Source organism: Mauremys reevesii, linkage group 10 (genome assembly GCF_016161935.1).
Source record: "Mauremys reevesii isolate NIE-2019 linkage group 10, ASM1616193v1, whole genome shotgun sequence".
Taxonomy (NCBI): domain Eukaryota; kingdom Metazoa; phylum Chordata; order Testudines; family Geoemydidae; genus Mauremys; species Mauremys reevesii.
In genome coordinates, this window is record NC_052632.1 from 55,586,137 (window position 1) to 55,604,004 (window position 17,868).

The 17,868-nt window shown below is 52.9% G+C and overlaps 1 protein-coding gene across 5 annotated transcripts; it reads left to right on the forward strand.

The window, feature by feature from the left end:
* Positions 1 to 628: 628 nt before the first annotated feature.
* On the forward strand, positions 629 to 17,348 carry MSS51 (MSS51 mitochondrial translational activator). 5 transcript variants are annotated; one of them, XM_039491922.1, is made up of 9 exons: positions 814 to 1,648; positions 2,888 to 3,127; positions 5,605 to 5,660; positions 5,744 to 5,955; positions 6,627 to 6,782; positions 7,562 to 7,686; positions 8,494 to 9,057; positions 14,859 to 14,952; positions 15,437 to 16,423. In XM_039491922.1, the coding sequence occupies exons 4-9, from the start codon at positions 5,771 to 5,773 to the stop codon at positions 15,663 to 15,665; spliced, it is 1,353 nt and encodes a 450-aa protein (XP_039347856.1). In that variant the 5' UTR covers positions 814 to 1,648; positions 2,888 to 3,127; positions 5,605 to 5,660; positions 5,744 to 5,770; the 3' UTR covers positions 15,666 to 16,423. The 5 variants fall into 5 exon arrangements, with proteins under 5 accessions (XP_039347860.1, XP_039347856.1, XP_039347855.1 ...); XM_039491926.1 differs by lacking the exons at positions 2,888 to 3,127; positions 15,437 to 16,423 and adding an exon at positions 16,958 to 17,348 and having other exon boundaries at positions 629 to 1,648; XM_039491921.1 differs by lacking the exon at positions 2,888 to 3,127.
* Positions 17,349 to 17,868: the final 520 nt, after the last annotated feature.

The following is a 17,868-nucleotide window of genomic DNA, read 5'->3' on the forward strand; positions in this document are numbered from 1 at the left end:
GCACACATCCTTGCCTATCACTATCAACATGATTTTGCAATGCTCCCAGTCAATCTGGGGCTCTTTAACTGCCCTGGACCCTATAGAGTGGACCCTATTGTTTAAGGAATTCCCTTACTTAGGGTCCAATGTACTGTAGCCCATATCAAGTCACCAGGGGCGGCTCTAGACATTTCGCCGCCCCAAGCACGGCGGCATGCCGCGGGGGGCGCTATGCCGGCCGCCGGGAGGGCGGCAGGCAGCTCCCGTGGACCTCCTGCAGGCGTGCCTGCGGATGGTCCGCGCTGGACCCGCAGCTTTGGTGGACCTTCCGCAGGCACGCCTGCGGGAAATCCACCAGAGCTGCCTGCCGCCCTCCCAGCAGTTGGCATAGCGCCCCCCGCGGCATGCCGCCCCAAGCACGTGCTTGGTGTGCTGGGGCCTGGAGCCGCCCCTGCAAGCATTCCCAAGCAGCCCCAAGCATTCAAAACTCATTAGGCCCTGAAAATCATGAGATTGCCTTAAAAGTCACAAGATTTTAAAAAATAATACATTTGGGATTCTTTTTATTTGACCTTTAGGGTCACACTTTCAAGCTTCTCTCTTCAACCCTGAGGGCTTAAAGCTTAAAGAAAGAAAGAAAGCTGAGATTCTCACATAATTAAATGACTCCATGAGCTGCAGCTTAAGAAAAATATCAAATCTTGCAAGACTCGTGAGAGTTTGTAACACAGTAGAATATTTGTTCCCCATTTCAGCAACAATCACATCAAGTATCACACATTGCCATACAAATGTAGGTTTTTGGTCCAGGAATGGAACTATTGGCATTTAGATAGATTACATAAATTACAATCCTTTATTTCCATGACACATAAGTGATCACTCTACCTGACTTACAGGACATGTGACACAGCTGTGAGAAACTAGAATCCTCAAAAGCAGAGTGGATAGCATCTTGTAGGGGCAGTATACTAAAGCAGGGGAGAAGGAAATCCATGGCCCTGAATGTCTGCCTCATCTCTTATTTTTTTAGTGTCCACATTGCACTGGAAACACTAACAAATTAACAGGCATGTGCAGCTCCTGAGCCACAGGTGCCCTACAAGTCTCATCCTCAGGCATGGAGGGGTGTGGGGTGAAAAGGGTGATTCACAGTATCATTGGCCATGGGGAAAGGGTAGCATAGGGTAGATGATATGCACTGTCTTCTTCCAGAGAGGTGAGGTGAGCTACACACACTCCAGACATGGGGAAGTGATGGGATCAGGTAGGTGATCCTGTCATCCAGCATAGGGGTGAAGTGGGTGATTCACAGTATTCCCTGGCATGGGGTTAGTGGATAATACCATATTTTCCAGCAGGGGGCAGGTGAGACATAGGATCCTGGAGCTCCTGTAGTCAGGACCTGATAAGAGTTTTGCACGTGCACCTCCTAAGAGCCAAGCCCCAGTGTCTCAGTCACTCTACCCAGTGAGAAGTAATTCTTGACAGGATCTGAGTAGGCAGGATATTCTTAGACCACAAGGTTCTGCCTAGCATTTCTGCAGTTAGAGCAGAAAACAATCCAGGAGAAGGCAGGCAGCTGCAGCTCTGAGAGAAATCCACAGCAAAGGAGAGAGCAACGGACAGGAAAGAAAGAAAGAACCAAAGAAAAAGCACCTAGAAGGTTAGTCTGCCTTGTAAGCTGTTGTCATTTCAAGGAATGGATGGTTGAACTTCTCAAAGTTTACTTTGGTCCTTAGATTCCCTCCCTGCACTGTTTTCTTCCTCCCCTCTCGTCACCTCCATTTAGCATTCTCTTACGTTCCTCCTGCTGAAGCAGTTTTTAGACCCATTACATTTCTCCCTGTTTTTCCCTTCTGACAAATGGAGCTACAGATGAATCAAGGAACAGGCTAAGAGGATTCAAAGGGGAGGAGAAATAACCTTCTCTGCCAGAATCTCTGGTCTCTATATTTAGGGGCTGAGCACAATTTTCTCTCTGTTTTGACACCTCAAGCTCCTGGCTGGCATGGGGCTGAGGACCAGGTGAGAAGGGTTTCAGTGAAATAAGCATTTTTAACCATTTCGTTGATCTGGGTTGGAAGAGTGCTTTGAGTATTAATGTACCCACCGATTTCCTGGGGGGAGCAGGATCTTGGGACTAGCTGTGGCTAGCTCGAGGAGCTACGTTTGGATGCTTGGGGAACAAAATATAGACTGAAAAGATCTGAAAAGTTCCAGGGCAAACAATTAATGGAAATCACTCCTGCCATTATAATTGCTTTTGGCTTGATTCCTAGGAGGTCTCTGGCCAGTCCTATAGCTGATTGGCTGACTCCACATGGTGACCCAGGACCAGAATAGCACTGCTATTAGATTTGTGTTGGTAGGGGTTGTGTTTTTTCCTGGGTCTATCTTCTTGCCCCATGACATTTGAGCATGGCTGCCCTTGGCTTTCCTCCTTTATTCCTCATCACCCTATCTCCATAAGTGCTTTTTTTTTACTCTGGGTTGGAAAGGCAATCAGTATGGTACAGGAATAGATCAAGCATCTGTCAAGTGGTGTGGGAGGCAGTCCAAGTAATCCAGCTGGCAAACTCCTCCCGACCACCCCCGCACCCAGCTCACACATAGAATCCATGCCCTGCTCCCTTGGGTGAGTGATTTGTACCATTCCACCACCACTGGCTTCTGTTGAGCTTGGGTTAATATATGCCACAAGATTCAGGTCCCTGGAGCTGGCGCAGAAAAGTATTATCTTATAAACACTAGCAGCATGTGCATTGGTACACACACACATGCAGGAAGAATTCTGTCTGTGGAGCACACATGTAGACAGAATGTCACTGCTGGTATATGTATGTACGTGATGGGGGGGGGGAAGAGCATGCTCAGAGGCAGCAGCTAGACCTCCTTTTTGCAGGTTCAACATATGCTCCCTCATGGGCTAGCTGCTGCTAGTATGGAAAAGGCGTGAGACCATGGCCATCACCAACACCCTTCCCTTCGCGGTGTATAGCAGCATCAACTCCTAAGTGCCCATGAAGTTCAAGCATGATCTGTGCCATCCAGAGACAAACCAAACAACATTGGCTGATGGTGACATCAACGTTTTCCCTTTGCATTTCCTAATTAGGCTGATTGACTTTGTAAGAGCAACGTGGTAGGTGCTCAGATGCTGTGGTTATGGGTAGGGCATAAAGCCGGAATAACAACAGCCTAGAATTTAATGCTCATCAAATGGAGATTGGGGGTACCAGACTTGTTCCTTCTCTGGCTCTGGACCATGATCAGGCCCTGTAAGGCTGGCAGCAGGGCTCAGCTCTTTGCCAACCAGGTCAGCTGGCTGGGCTGAAAGCGTTTTCCTGGCTTTCAACCAGCTTTGCAAGCGAGGCAGGCACCGTCCACCTGTCAGCAGTTATTCCCCTAGGCCAGACCTCCACGTGCATCTCCAGGTCCTATTGAGAAACAGCAGTGAACTTGCTTATCATAAAGAGAAACCAGCCTGCTGTACAGATCACCTTTTCTTAGTCTATGCAAGTTCAGTGCTGGGAAAATGTGCCTGATTGCCAGCCCTGGAGCCAGAGTCCTCTCTCTACTAACAGAGCAGGTACAACACAGGCAGGGAAGGTGTAAGCTCTCTCCCCAGTGTGCCCAAGTCTTGCTGCTGGGACTGCACAAAAGGGGGCAATGCTATAAGTGCCAATTATGGTGGTGTCTTGGGTGTTAGGAGCACCTTTCCATGGACACTACCATCTGATGAGTGGTCTGTATGAAACTGTTGTTAACTTTTGTACTACTGAGCTGGGCCAAGTTTGAACCTTTGATCTAGAAGTAAAAACACACCGCCCTTTTCTGAGCTGAGGATCTCAAAGCACCTTACAGGAAATGTTAGCAAATTAATCTTAAAAAGCACTCCTGAGAGATAGATCATTACCGTGCCCCTGTTGTACAAATGGGGAAAGTGAAGCACAGAGAGGGGCCGTCCTGTGCTCAGTGAGTCCATGGTAGAGATGGGAAGAGAACCCAGGTCTCCCAACTCCCAACCCCCATGTTTTGGCCACAAGCTTATCCTTCCCTGAACCTGTCAGATCACTAGACTGTTAGCGCAGACATCCTTCCAACACTGCCAACTAGAACCAGCCTGAGGACCTCCTACCCTGTGTCCTCCTCCACGTTCTGTGTCTCCTCTTGTGGGACCAGTTCTTTACACTGTGGGTCACCCCACCCTGGCTCTGTCTGCCCCCACAGCATGCAGCTACAGTAATAACACTACTGCATTCACCAGCGTGCCAGCTTGGAGAACATTTGACATGGTCTTGTGCCACTGGCTAGTCAAGACGCCTGCTGAGCTGCCCTTAGTGCTGGTCAGAGATGCACATGGATCTCATTGATTGCCATGGGAGCCTCCTGTGCACAGCCCAGAACAGATTTGGGGGTCTGCTGTTAAAGGACTAGGCAAAACCAGAGGATGAAAGGGCTTCCTTCTCTCCTCCTGCTGTTGCTGCTGGCATCCTCTTCAGAAGAGAGGTCACAGCAGCTGTGGGGGAACCAGAGCAAGAGCTGTCTGAGAGGCTAAGTCAGTCAGTGCTGGCAGCTTGTGCTAAGCAATGACAGACGCCACCACGCTGATTTCCACCAGCGGCCAAGAGGTAAGCAGTGTATCTACAGCTCTCTGTCAAGGGGGCAAGAGAATGGATGGGCAACACGGCAGAGGAGGGAGGAGAGCAGCTCCCTTCACAAGCAAGAACGTGGCCATGTCATTGTTGGAGAGGTAGGTAGCGATACTAGCGAATAATGCCAGTCAGGGCAAACACCTGAGGGAGTGGATGGACTCAAAAAGCCTGTGGTCTGAGAATACCCAGAGCAGAACACCAACAGGCCCCCTTGTGGCTGTCTCATGTGTCTGCAACACACCAAGGGATGAAAGGCACAATACACAATAGTACTTAGCTCCCTGGGATGCTTTTAGCTGTTAGCGAAGCCACATTTTCTGGCTCTCAGCCGGGTGCCTCCCAGAGAGACCCCCGCAATGTGCTATATAGTCAAATGATTCCGCTGACCAGGTACGCAAGCCAAGAGGGCAGAGAAAGTCCATTTGCAGGGGGAGAACAATGGGATCCTGGCCAGTCTTGGAGATTCCTGCTGTGCTGTGGGACTGTTCCAGACCCATCCGGGATTAAAGATACAAACTGGATCCAAATCACTAGTTGGAAGTGGAGCTGACGGAAGTCAGAGGTGGGCGGAGGAAGAGAGAGGGGATGTAGACAGCTATTGTAGACAGAAGAGTTGAAAACCACCCAGAAGAAGTGGCTCCTAATATGCCCATTCCATTTAGACATGGGTCTGAGTCAGATCCTCCCAAATTCAGCATCCTGATCTATATTTTGCATCTCAGGTTTCTCCAAACTTCCATACCACGTGGAATTTAAAACGGCTTTGTGTACATGAATTAATTCAGCCTCAACTCACCAGGGAAGTGGAGAGATATTAGTACTTCTCCATTTTAAAGTCAGGGAAACGGAGGAGCAGAGACGAGAAGTGCCTTGCCCCAGTTCACGCAGAGCAGAGCAGACACTGGATCCCAGATTACCAGGCTCCCAGCCGTTTGCATGCTAGACCTTGCTGCTCTCCCTGCAGGTCGTTAAGTGGGGAGGACATCTCCAGCATACCAAGAGAAGGTGTCCAGAGCTCAGGTACTATAGTCTGGGATAGATGGGGGGGAGCCTGTTCAAGACCTCTGCAGTTATTCTCCTTTATTCGTTCTCCTTATTTGCAGCCTGCCCGATTTCCAGGACTGACAGAGATGGCCCACAGAAACAAGGGCGCAATTTCCAAGTCCAGCCACTCCAAGAAGAAGCCTGCAGAAGAACCAGTAATTACAAGCCCCAGCATGGACTCCCTGGGTTTCCAAGCTATGGATAGCAATGTCCCTGGTCTGTCGCAGGTCATCCTGAAGAAGCTCAACATGAAGAGCTATGATGAATACAAGTGAGTAATGCCGGGGTGCCCAGTGGCTTCTGCACAAGGTGCGTGCTGCCATCTGAACACCCGCATGGCACACAACCTCAGATACCTCTAGGACTGTCTCCACTAGTCACTGGGAGAGCATTAGACTTCTGGATGGCCTGAGGGAAAGAGCAAAGCAAATGCTATGTGCCCCCTGGCTAGAGGGGAGCTTGCTGGACTGACAGGGCCACTTCCAGTGAAAAGAAAGTTAAACTCCCTTGTTCTCAAAGGATCAGAACATCATGCCCTGTTGGTTCATACCCTAGTAGGGATAAAGTTCTCTCTCCTAAGGGGTCCTCAGACGAGGCCTGGCCCTGCCAGTTCATGTTAACATGTGGCTATAACTTCCCTTCAGTTCAGAACAGTCCCTGATCATACCAAGCATGGATAAAGGCATCCAATCAGGACAGTCTCTGCTAGCTGCCATCAGGGCATTGATAACATTTGGGCTGGCCCCTACAGAAGCCCTCATCAAAGCTGTGGTAATGAATTCATACTGCAGCAGTATACAGTACCCCGCTGCAAGTAACATCTTCCATTACACAGCATCTTTCGGCCAGTCTTGTCACTATGAAAGGACCACGCTAGGACAAGGTTGGGTTGTGCCTTGCTCGCCTCTTATCGACTTTGCTACTTTGGCTGTTTTCCTGCAGGTCTGCCATGGATGGGAAGAAGCTGGGGATGGATTTTGGGATCCGGACTTATTTCGACATGTTTCAAAAAATGGAGGACACCTTCAAATTCTGTGCTGAGTGCAAGAAACTCCCCGATGCCCTCCCAGACCCCAGAAGCCTCCGACGATGCAAAAGGTACTCAACAGCACTCAGTGTGTGGCTGAGGACAAGGACTGAGCCATAGCACAGGGCAAGATCCTTCTCTTACCCCAGTGGAAATATTCCCAGAATATCTATGGGAACAGGAGGACAATTCCTTCTAACATAGAAGCTTAGCTAGGCTTCTGAATGGGGCCCCATAATAGAGGTTACTCCTCTGAGTAGCGGTTGTGTGCATCTGTTTTCTCGTAATTCCTCGGGACTGGATCCAAAGTCAATGGGAGTCATTCTATTAATTTCAGTGAGAACAGGCCCTCAGTGTCTAAACCTCTGCACTCTCTGGCTATCATGGATGGAGGATGAGATGTTGCAGGGACAGGGGGAGTAGCTGCTCCTTGGTGGGTAGCTTGTACATGATTCCAATGATGCTGCCTTCTGGATGAAGGCGGCAGTACCAACACAATGGGCGACACCTGCTAAGTGAGGAGCTCTCTGTTCTTACCAGCCCCTTTGAAAGACATTGCAACAGCACCAAAGCCAAACTAATCCCTGATGTAACCCCAATGGATCAATGAAGTTACGCCAGGAACAAATTCATGTATTTATGTCTCATTTTCACATGTAGGGATAGGTGAGGGCAAGAATGCCGTGCAGTCCAGAGGGGGCCCATCAACTCATGCACTGAGTATTGGTCTCCTTGGGGCATCTCTCAGGCTCACTCCTGATGGTCCTCTCCTATCAGGTGCTAGGATGTATCTTGAATTTGCTGCCTGGTGGAGCACCATATTCTCTCTCCTCTCTCCTGCTCCCTCTAGGTGCCAGAACGTGTATTACTGCAACTCAGAGTGCCAACGGGCCAACTGGCCTGTGCACAAGAAATTGTGTAAGAAGCTGAGGTTGGTAGCTCTTGACCGGCTGGTAGAATGGCTCGTCTTCACAGGTAGGTTTGCTGCCTACATTCAACAGAAGGGGACAAGGGGTCCTCTTTGACTGGGTCAAAGCTGGCTGGGCCATCTGTGGCCAGAGGCCATTTGACTGTCTTAGCGCAGATTCATCTGTCTGCTGCCTCATGCAGGAAGCAAGGCTCCAAGCAGATGGTAAGAAGATTGCACCAAGAAGGGAATTGGGCCAGGGGTCTCATGGTGGACTCTATCCAGACCTGCTCACGTTCCCTCCCCAGCTCTCAGACCTTTGTGGCCTGCCTGGGTTTCCATGATATCAGTGACAAGCACTGAGGGCTGTCTCTGAAGCCTGACAGAGCCCTGTCATGCTGTGAAGCCAAGCAAGGTGGTGTCTGGATACCACTGAGTGTTAGCTAGGGGGAATCCAGGAATTGCACACACACGGACTCATAGCTGCAGGGGCTTCCAGTCTCCTCATTAGGTCTCATACACTCAACTGTTCAGGGGATTTGTGGAGTCCTTCATACCTGCAGCTGCTCTCCTAGTTTGGCTTGAAGACTCCTGGGTTCTCTGGGGTTCCAACATCCTTCACAGAGTTGGTGGCTCAGACTTCCGTTATACAGTCAGCTCCTCCATCTCCCTATTGTTTCTCCTTTGTTACCACACAACGTATCCTTGTTCACTGGCAGGACTGCTCTGGGCTCAGCACCTCCTGTTAAGCTGAATGGCAGAGCTTCAAGCGCTGTGTTTTTAAAGGGATGATACCCTTATCCAGGGGAAAAGATCAGTACAGCCTGGGGAAGTCTGGAGCACTGAGCTGAGAATTTCTGGGGTTTTCCTTCTAGGTGACATCCCATTCCCCACGGCAACCTGGACAAAGCGCATACAGGAGGTGAAAAGCTGGGAAGACTGGTTCTCGATGCAGGAGCACCTGGAAGAAAAGCTGAGCGCTATACTGACCGGGCGTTATATGAACATCCTCTGGGCCAACGTGGGGAAGCCAAAGCCAGAGGAGGGAGAGCTGCTGGAGTCTGTCAAACGGCTGACCACAGACTTCCAGTCCAGGCCGATTACCATCGGCTTGGGGCTGCACGCTTTCGACATTGATCTCTATACCAAGCCTGTCACAGTGCATGTCATAGGGGCTTCCCATATCGAGACGCTCAACACCCGGGTGACGGATTATGATGAGCTGACGCGGGTGTTTCCTGGGCACCAGGGCATGGAGGTAGTAATGGTGGGAGTCAATGTGGTAGATGGACCCATCATGAGGCCTCCGCTGACAGCGTTCGGACCCAGGGGAAGAGTCTATCTCAGCAGCTACAAGGCCCTTTATCCTGACTTCTGGGAATCCCAGGTGGAGACTCATCAGGCTGCCCGCCCAGACCTTGTGGTGGGCTTTCATCCAGGTGAGTGCACAGACAGAGGCTAACTGCTGTCTCAAATGGTGCTGCCCTCCCCACTGATACTGCCCATCTGGGGCAGCGCTCCTCGGGTCTCTTCTTCTAGGCCCAATCAATGCTGCCCTTCAGATTTCCTGTTCCTCCCTGACAGTCCGTCCCCCCCCCATCTCCTCTCCTGCGGCTTGTTTCTGCACCCTCTGTTATCACCCCACCTCCTGCTGACCTTCTCCACTTCCGGAGGGTAGGGGACACTCAGATTGACAAGGACTTGGGGCAGTGTAGCAAAGTGAAGACCCACTGGCACAGCGCCTCCTGCTGGTCATCTGGGGATTAGCTCTTTACCAGCATATGGAGCACCCTCTGCAGGTCGGTGTCTCGCCTGCTGCTGGCCCCGTGTCCCTCCCGGACCCCAGTGCCCTTTACCTTAGGGTTCTGCCCCAGCAGTACCCCCACGCTCTGGGTCTCCCCTCCCAGGGGAACCCCCAACCCACTAAACCCACCTTGCCTCAGTGGCTACTGCCAGTCATCATCTAGCCCCCGCTCACTGGGGTGACTGCAGTCTGTAATGGCCACTCCCCATTGGCAATGGGGTAGGACCAGGGCCGGCTCCAGACCCCAGCGTGACAAGCACGCGCGTGGGGCGGCAGTTGTCGTCAGGGGCGGCAGATTGGACCGGCGGACCTGCCGCAGTCACGCCTGCGGGAGGTCCACTGGAGCCCCGGGACGACCGGACCTGCCGCAGGCATGACTGCGGAGGGGGCGCTCGGCCCGCGACTCCAGTGGACCTCCCGCAGGCATGACTGCGGATGGTTCGCTGGTCGCGCGGCTTCGCTGGACCTCCCGCAGGCATGCCTGCGGCAGCTCAACCGGAGCTGCCGGACCAGCCAACCGTCCGCAGCTGCAGGCGGTCCAGCAGAGCCGCGCGACTAGCGGACCCTCACCAGTCAAGCCAGCGGCAGGTCCGCTGCTCCCGGGGCTCCGGGGCGTCTCCCGCGCATGACTGCTTGGGGTGGCTGAATATGTAGAGCCGGCCCTGGGTAGGACCAACTGCCTCTTCCTATCCCTGGGCTACACCTCTGCAGCCCCAGTAGCTCTGTAGGCCTTCACCAAGTCCTGCAGCCTGGGAGTTTACCAGGCTGGAGCGCCCCGGCTCCTCTTGCCCTTCTCCAGCACTGCTCTGCTTCAGGTACCTTGCTCCCAGGCAGCCAGCCCTTCCCACTCCAGGGCTAGAGCGAGACTCCTCCCAGCTCCTGGCCCCCAGCCCTCTTATCAGGGCCAGCTGGGCCCTGATTGGCCTGGCCCAGCTTGGCTGCTTCCCCAGTGAGCCTAGCTTGGCTGCTTTTAACCCCTGTTATACAGGAGTGGGGCAGCCACTCCACTACAGGCAACATAAAGCAAAAAGAAGGGAGAGACACCAAGACAACATCTCCTCAATGGTGATACCAAGGAGGCTCTGGGGGTTAAAGGCCAGAACAACTGAAAAGATTTCAACTGTTCCTTTCTGCCATGCAAGAAGAATTCCCACCAGGCTTTGTGGGCTGGGAATTGATGGCATGGTCCAGCTTTGCATGGGTCAGCTGGCATCCTGCAACCCCAGCTTAGCAAGACAGTTAGAGACTCCTGGGTTTACACAACGTGATGTCGTTGCACTGACCCATTGTCAATGACACACTGAGGCTCATGTGGCAACATGGTGACTCAGCATCAAGGTGTTAGAATGTGCTGGGAGCATTTTTGTACCAAAGGACAGGGTCAGGAAAGGATGGCCTTGCTTAGTGGATATTCCTCCTAGAGCTTGGCTTCCCCCCCCCCTTTTTTTTTTAACTGTCTCTGCTCCTAAGCATTGTGCCACAGGCTTTAGTATTTCATGCACCATACTTGCGCTGGCTCCTTCATGTGTTTAACCAGGATCAGAAGATTTTATCACAACATCTTTAAAATGGCTTACACATAGAGAGCCCTGGATCTGATGATCTCAAAACACTTTAAAAATGCAAGGATTGTCTAGATGGGGAAACTGAGGCACAAAGTGATTTTTTTTTTAAATTTATTTTTAATTGACTTTCCCAAGGGCACACAGCAAGTCAGTGGCAGAATTGAGAATGGAACCCTGGAGTCCTGACTCCCACTGCCCTGCCCTAACCACTAGATATTGCTGCCTCATATATGCCACAATATATGATTTTTGAGAGCCAGTGCTCTCTTATCATCAGCCAAGTTCCTTGTGACTTGCATTTGCCTTCTGCTGGGACAATGACATGAACCAAGAGCTCAGCAACACTGCAGACACTGGCTGTGGTAGCCTATATCCTGGGAAAGGAGGCGGCAAACCCAGGTACTTTGTTAGCTCCTAGTCAGATTGCTTTTTAACTTTGGTGCCATATGCCATTAGGGACTGGCTGCCACAGGAAGTGCCACATAGCCTGGCTGAGCTGTGATATTAGGCCTATGAGACCCTGGCTATCAAGATTTCAGTCCAGATGTCTGCTGCCCCCTAGCAAGCACAGCCAAGAATGGTGTGCGCTTTCCCCCTCTGCATATGCCAGACCCACCGTGTGCTTTCTAGATACCCTGGGAAGTCACCAAGATCCCAGTCTATTGGAAAGCAGAGATAGACCTGAATCAGCTCATCAGATTGGGACTCCTTTCCAGCCCGGGGGGAAGTTTGCAAGTGGTTAGGAAGTTTGTAGGTGTAGTTACCCTGGCCCTAGCACTAGCCCCTGCTGCGGTTGGGCTTAGCATTAGAGCCTGCAGCTGTGATGCAGCAGCACAGAATGCTGCCCTGGTGGGGAGCTAGACCCCCCCTGAGAGAGGGCAGCTCGAGCTGCGGAGGGGGCTTGGATTCCGCCAGAGAGGAGGCCGTTGGAAGGTGGTTAAAGAAGGCAGCGGCACTGGGGTAAAAAGATTTGCCGAGGAAACTGGATATGAAGGGCCGTATGCAAGGGGCTGGGCACAGGGCGTGTGACCAGGCAGGTTGCTCACTGGGACGCTGACAGAGGGAATACAATTTAGGCACCTGGGGAACAGGCATGGCTCTCCAGGTGAGGCACTGTCGCTTGTGGGTGAACCTGCTGGAAGGAGGTACGGTCAGAGCAGCATCAGCTCAAAGGAGCATCACAAGCCAGAGACATCAGGACAGCTGGGGTGAAACTAGACTTTGTAGCCGGAGGGAGGAAGAGTTGAGTCCTCCCTGAGAGTGACACAGCATGTTGGCAAAGTTTCTTTCCTTGTGATGGTTATTTACAGTTTATTTTCCCAAACAAGTATTTGATATTACTTCATAGTATTTATGTTCTTGCCTAATTTTGAGGGTTTCAGGTTATCTCCATTGCATGGGTTTGCCTCTGCCTCTCCTCACAGTAGGCATAGCCTACCTGAGGCCTGCATCACTGCACTGGCCCATCGAGGCTGGAAAGGGCAGGAAATACTTGCAGCGAGCATGTAGAAATGGCCGGAGAATTCCAAGGGTTTGTAACATATCAGCACTTTTATTTAAGAGAGAGAGAAAGGCCTAGGATATGAAAGCACAGACATGGCACAACTCATTGCAGAAGTAAATGGTGCTAGGTTAAGCCCAAAGAGCAAAGGCAGCCTCTCTAGAGGGATCCGGAGCAAAATCAGGTGTAAATCAGCACCGCTCCATTGACTCCACTGGAGTCAGCTGAGGATCTGGCCCTTTAGAACCTCTCTGATCTGCTGCTTTCCTGCTCAGTGAGGACATGGCAAGGCAGTTTGGGGCTGTAGTAAATCAGCACTGAGTTTAGCTCAAGCAACGAGTTCTGAATCTGGAAGTGTGGGGGTGGGGTCAGGGCCGGCTTCAGGCACCAGCTTAGCAAGCAGGTGCTTGGGGCGGCCACTCCGGAGAGGGGCGGCACGTCCAGGTATTCGGCAGCGGGTCCCTCGTTCCTGCTTGGAGCAAAGAACCTCCCACTGAATTGCCGCAGATCACGATCACGGCTTTTTTTTTTTTTTTTTTTTTGGCTGCTTGGGGCAGCAAAACCCCTGGAGCCGGCCCTGGGTGGGGTGAAGAGAAAGCTTCAGAAACCCTGTTTATGGAAAAGTGCTTTTAAGATCCTCACTAAATAAGTCTGTGAGCTACTGGACATGGAATGCATCTGGGGAAAATATATCTGTCCCAGTAGGTGCTACATAGAGTAAGCCAGAGCTTAGTCTTTAGGAGAGAGGATGCAGGGGTCAGATCCAGGCAAATGCTTTTAACTCATTGCAGGGGTGTTGTCAGGGAAGCGCAGTGGGCTAGGCTAAGATTTTTTTTTCTAAGAGACTGGGGCAGTGGCAAGGGGATACTTTATGTTAAGGGAGCTGTGGAAATGGTCTAATCAGAGGCGGATGGCAAAGAGCGAGGTAACTGCAGAAGCACTGACAATCTGTTTGCAGTAAGTGGGGGTCAAGAAGCCAGCAAGGTGTTTGGAGTTGGGTGTGAGGGGGACCCAGGCAGAGAGGTGGCCCCAGAGTTTTAAAGTTCACCTGGTGTCATGGGGTGCACCACTCACCACTGGGCTGATGCCTCCTCCTGGTCACTCTGGGGATTATGGCCACTCAAGGCCTATGCCCCCCCGTCCACAGTTTGCACACCATCACTGCTGTCCGCCTGCAGCCCCTCTCACAGCCTCAGGAACCACAGTGTCCTCTTTGTGGCTCAGCCCTCCAGCCATGTCACTATCCTTTTTTTTTGGGGGGGGGGGAACTAGCTCCTCAATAGTCAGTGCCACTCACCCAGTGGCTAGAAGGGGAACCCAGGCCCACCATCTACTGTGGATTCCAGTCCAGGGACCCTCAGCTCAGCAGTCTGGGCCATCTCTTCCAGGCCTTACTGCTCTGTCCCTGGGCTGCTTCCAACTACTGGTTCCCCTTTTATTCCCGGGCCTACCAGTTCCCAAAGCCTCCTCCCCTTTCCCCAGGGAGTGACTGCAGCCCGTCACCCCACTCACTCCTCCATTTCTTCTGGCAGTGTCTGCTTTTTCCCAGCAGCCTCTTCCCCTTCCAGCTCCTGGGCTTTATAGGCCCTGCCTATTCCTGCCCAGTTGAACCTCCTTAATTAACTGCCTAATTGGTTAATTGGCCCATCTAGTGTTGTAACATGCTTTGGGGCCCTGGAAGGAAGGGTATATCAGTGCAAAGACTTATTATTATCCCTTAGCCAGCAGTTTGAAGGTACTGTGGATTGACTGACCCCGCCGTGTTCTCCAGGACCAACTTGTTGGCATCATGTTGGGATCCAATGTTCCTATAGGAGGAAGACAGTCAGCATGCCGGCGTGCCATGATGGCATTTTGCTGGCCATACGCTAGCACCAGGACAATAACATTGCAAGCAGAGGGCTGGCCTGGTAGAGCCAGAGGGAGCCTGTGAAATCCCCAATGGCTCACAAGCTGGGAATGCTTCAAAAGCCCCCACTCCCAAAACACTGCATGCTCCAGTCAGCTCGTTCCATTCAGGGTGTCCTAGCTGGGGGCAGGCGAGGCAGCTGCATAAACAGCATTCCTTGTCACCGCTCCCTGGTGGGAAAACTCCAGGGGCTTGTTGTGCCTGCCCCTCCTTGTGGGAGACAGTGAAGTCATGGGAGCTACTTGTTTGCAAGGCGAGGAGAATAGGGCCTCCTGGAAACATGATGCTATGCAGGGGATGGGACAATGCGGTGGCAGCGCATGTATGCCTGAGCATGAGCACACATGCAACTTCAACACCTACCACAGCAAGGGCCTCAAACTGCTTCCAGTGACACCAGAGGCACGACTGCTATTGGCCTCACTGGGCTCCAAAGCTTTCTGGTGTCCTTCCCTCTGCAGGATTCCATGCCTGCCTGGATGTGATGGAAGGCTGGCTCCCCACACTGCTGCTGCTGCGGGACTACAAGATCCCCACCCTCTTCACCGTCTACAAGTAAGAAAGGCCCTTCCCCCTGCTTTCCCTTGGGGGGCTGAATACATATGGGGCTCTGCTGTCCTGTGCCCCAGAGTCCTCCAGACAGTCATTTGCAAGAGATGTCTGCTTTCTGAACCAGTCAGCTTGTTGCAAGTCACCTTGTAACAACAGGTTGTATTTGGCTATTAGCGCCTGACTCTGTTTTAAACTGCTAAGGGAGCATTTAGGCAGCTGCCACTGTCAGCACCGCAGTGACGGTGGTGCTGCTGGAGCCCTGGCGAGCAGTGACAGGGCACTGCTGTGGGGGATGCGCACAATGCCGGAGTCCCAGCTGGCACCGATGGGGCACTGCTGTGAGGAAGTTCACATTGCAAGTCTCCTGGTGCAGTGTCAGGGCCCTGGTGTTTTACTCTGGCAGGGGTCAAATCCCAGGAGGTGTCTGAGGGTCAGGGCTGGGGTGAGGTAGGCAGTGTGGTAACTGTGCCCCATGCCCTCCCAACAGCGAGCAGGAGCTGAAGTACTCCCTGAAAATCCTGACAGAGCTGGAGACCCAGATCACAGGCTACGGAGCCAATCCCTTCGCTTCTCTCAAGCCGGAGCAGGCCTATTCCAACCCCAACAAGTCACCCGTCTACTGCAGCGCCTACTACATCATGTGCCACGGGCTGGCTGGCACCCCGCATGAGCCAGACATGGGTGGGTTAGAGAGGGCTGAGGACAGAGGGGAGTAGAGAGGAGACACCTTTGCAGTACGTGCTGTCAGCTACTGCTACCTCCCCAGCCAGTGTGCAGGGCTCCTCCTGAGTCCCTTTTTTACCACGCTCCAGCCAGCACTGGACAGGGAAGCTCCATGCTCAAGCCCAGGCAGGAGAGCTGCTTGCTTGGGCTGTGCAGTGCAGGGGACCTGGGAGGTGGGCGGGCCTTTTCCAGGGGGCTATAAATCATACTTCAGATAGTGCCCTCTGCTGGACAGAGCTGTGTGTTACAGTGATGCATCAGTGACATGGAAGAGGATCCTTCCAGGTAATAATAAATATCACCAGGACCTTGCTCTCCTATAGTGCTAGCTAGTAGCAGATCTCAGAGGCCGGGATCATGAAGCATGTAGTTACTGGGGCAGCATCCAGGCTGGCTGCTCCTGCCAGTGCCAGCGTTTGGGGATCCAAACGCCAGTGCCTGGTGTCAGCTCCCCAGCTGCTACCTTAGCCCACGGGTGAGAACGCCCATCTCAGCTCAGCGGGGGGCTCTGGGGAAAGGCTCCCAACCTGCCCCAGCACCTGGCGTGCAAACAAGCACTTGCTCCCACTCAGCCAAGAGCCACCGTCTTTGGGGCTCGGGCCCAAGTTACAGCCCCATGTTTATTCTACTCATTCGTTTCCAGGGGCTACAGCAGCTCCACTTGGTGCACGGGGAAGGTGTTGTCCCCTTAGGCCAGAGGGACATCTGGATCGTGGAAGGGGCAGGCAGTTATCTCCCTGGAGCTCTGGAATGAGACGGGGGGGGGGGGGGTATTGCCATGTAGTGAACCCATCTGCCTTGGGAGTTTGCGGGGGAGGGAAACCCGGGAGTGATATTTGTGACCCTGGCTTATCACTGAGAGGCAGGTTTTTCATTAGACCCAGCCTGCAACCCCCCCTTGAGCACGGTTAGATCTACCCCCAATTAGCCTGCTGCTCTTATGTTGTCCTTTGCCTTGGTGACCCCAGAGGGCCACAGCCATGGGGGATGCTGGTGACCTCAATACACAGACAGGATCTCTTCAGGGCGGTGCTTACCTCAGCGAATGCAGCTCCCCCTCTCGAGTGGACCCATTGCTGTTGCAGCTAGGTGCCGTGTGCAGCATTGCAGAAGCATCCTTTCTGTCCACTAAAGAGCCATTTGCCCTTCCTCCATGGTGGTTGCCGTCCAGGGCCAGTGATGGCCACGCTCCTGAGCCATGGTGCATAGTGGAGGGGAGAGGGGCGCATGGCTCAGGAGCAGGCTCATGGCCAGACACCCCTCTCTGCCACCCCTTTCCCTGCAGGTGACACATACTCCCAGGAGGGGCGCAGAGCAGGGACGGGAGAAGCAGCAGAGACGAAAAAAAACACGTGAGAGAAGCCAGTAGCAACGGCTTTATTTCTGAAAAGGGCTTCATTGTAAGAAAGGAAGCCAGCCCCAGCCCCCCTCTTTAGCTGGCCCACACCAAAATGGCCTCTCACATACGAGGAGCACGGGGCTGCAGGAACAAATTCAAGGGAGAAAAATATTTCACATTGCCTGCCTGGAACAGACAGAAGGGGGCGCTGGTGTCACCAGGGCAAGCCTGCTTCCCTAGGCCCGGGGGTGCATCCAGGGGGTGGCCTCAGCCCTCTGCAGGGAATGCAGGGGTGGGGTGTCCCTGTCCTTCAGGAGCTGATCTAAGCCTCTCAGCAGGGAAGGTCTATGCTCCCCTCTCCCCCCCGGATCTGCTGAAAGGCAGCGCCCACTGCTACCAGCTCAGTGCACACCTGGCAGCCTGCACCCAGGGCTTCCCTCAGCCCACAGGTCACAAACCCACAGTGGGGCAGGGCGGGGCGGGGGAGGGGAGAAAGAAAGAAATTAGTGAGGGTGTGAGAGGACAGGGCATGGAGGAAAGGGGGTAAGGGCAGTTGGGAGCTGGGCGGGGAGGGTAGGAAGCCAGACGAGTGGTGGGAAATGCTACATCATGACACTTGCATGCAAGATCCTTTCCCCCAGACTCCACTGCGATGCAGACCCTCCCGTCTCACATTTGGGTTTTGTCTTCAGCAAATCCCTATTTACAGGCTGGCAGCTGCAGCCCTAGCCCCATTCAAAGTGCAGGGGGACAGAGAGGCAGGGGCTCTGCACACACACAGCCCCTGGACTCAGAATGGGAATGGGGTGGGGGAGTGGCTCTTCGACAGACACCCATGGCCAGGTGCTATTTATAAG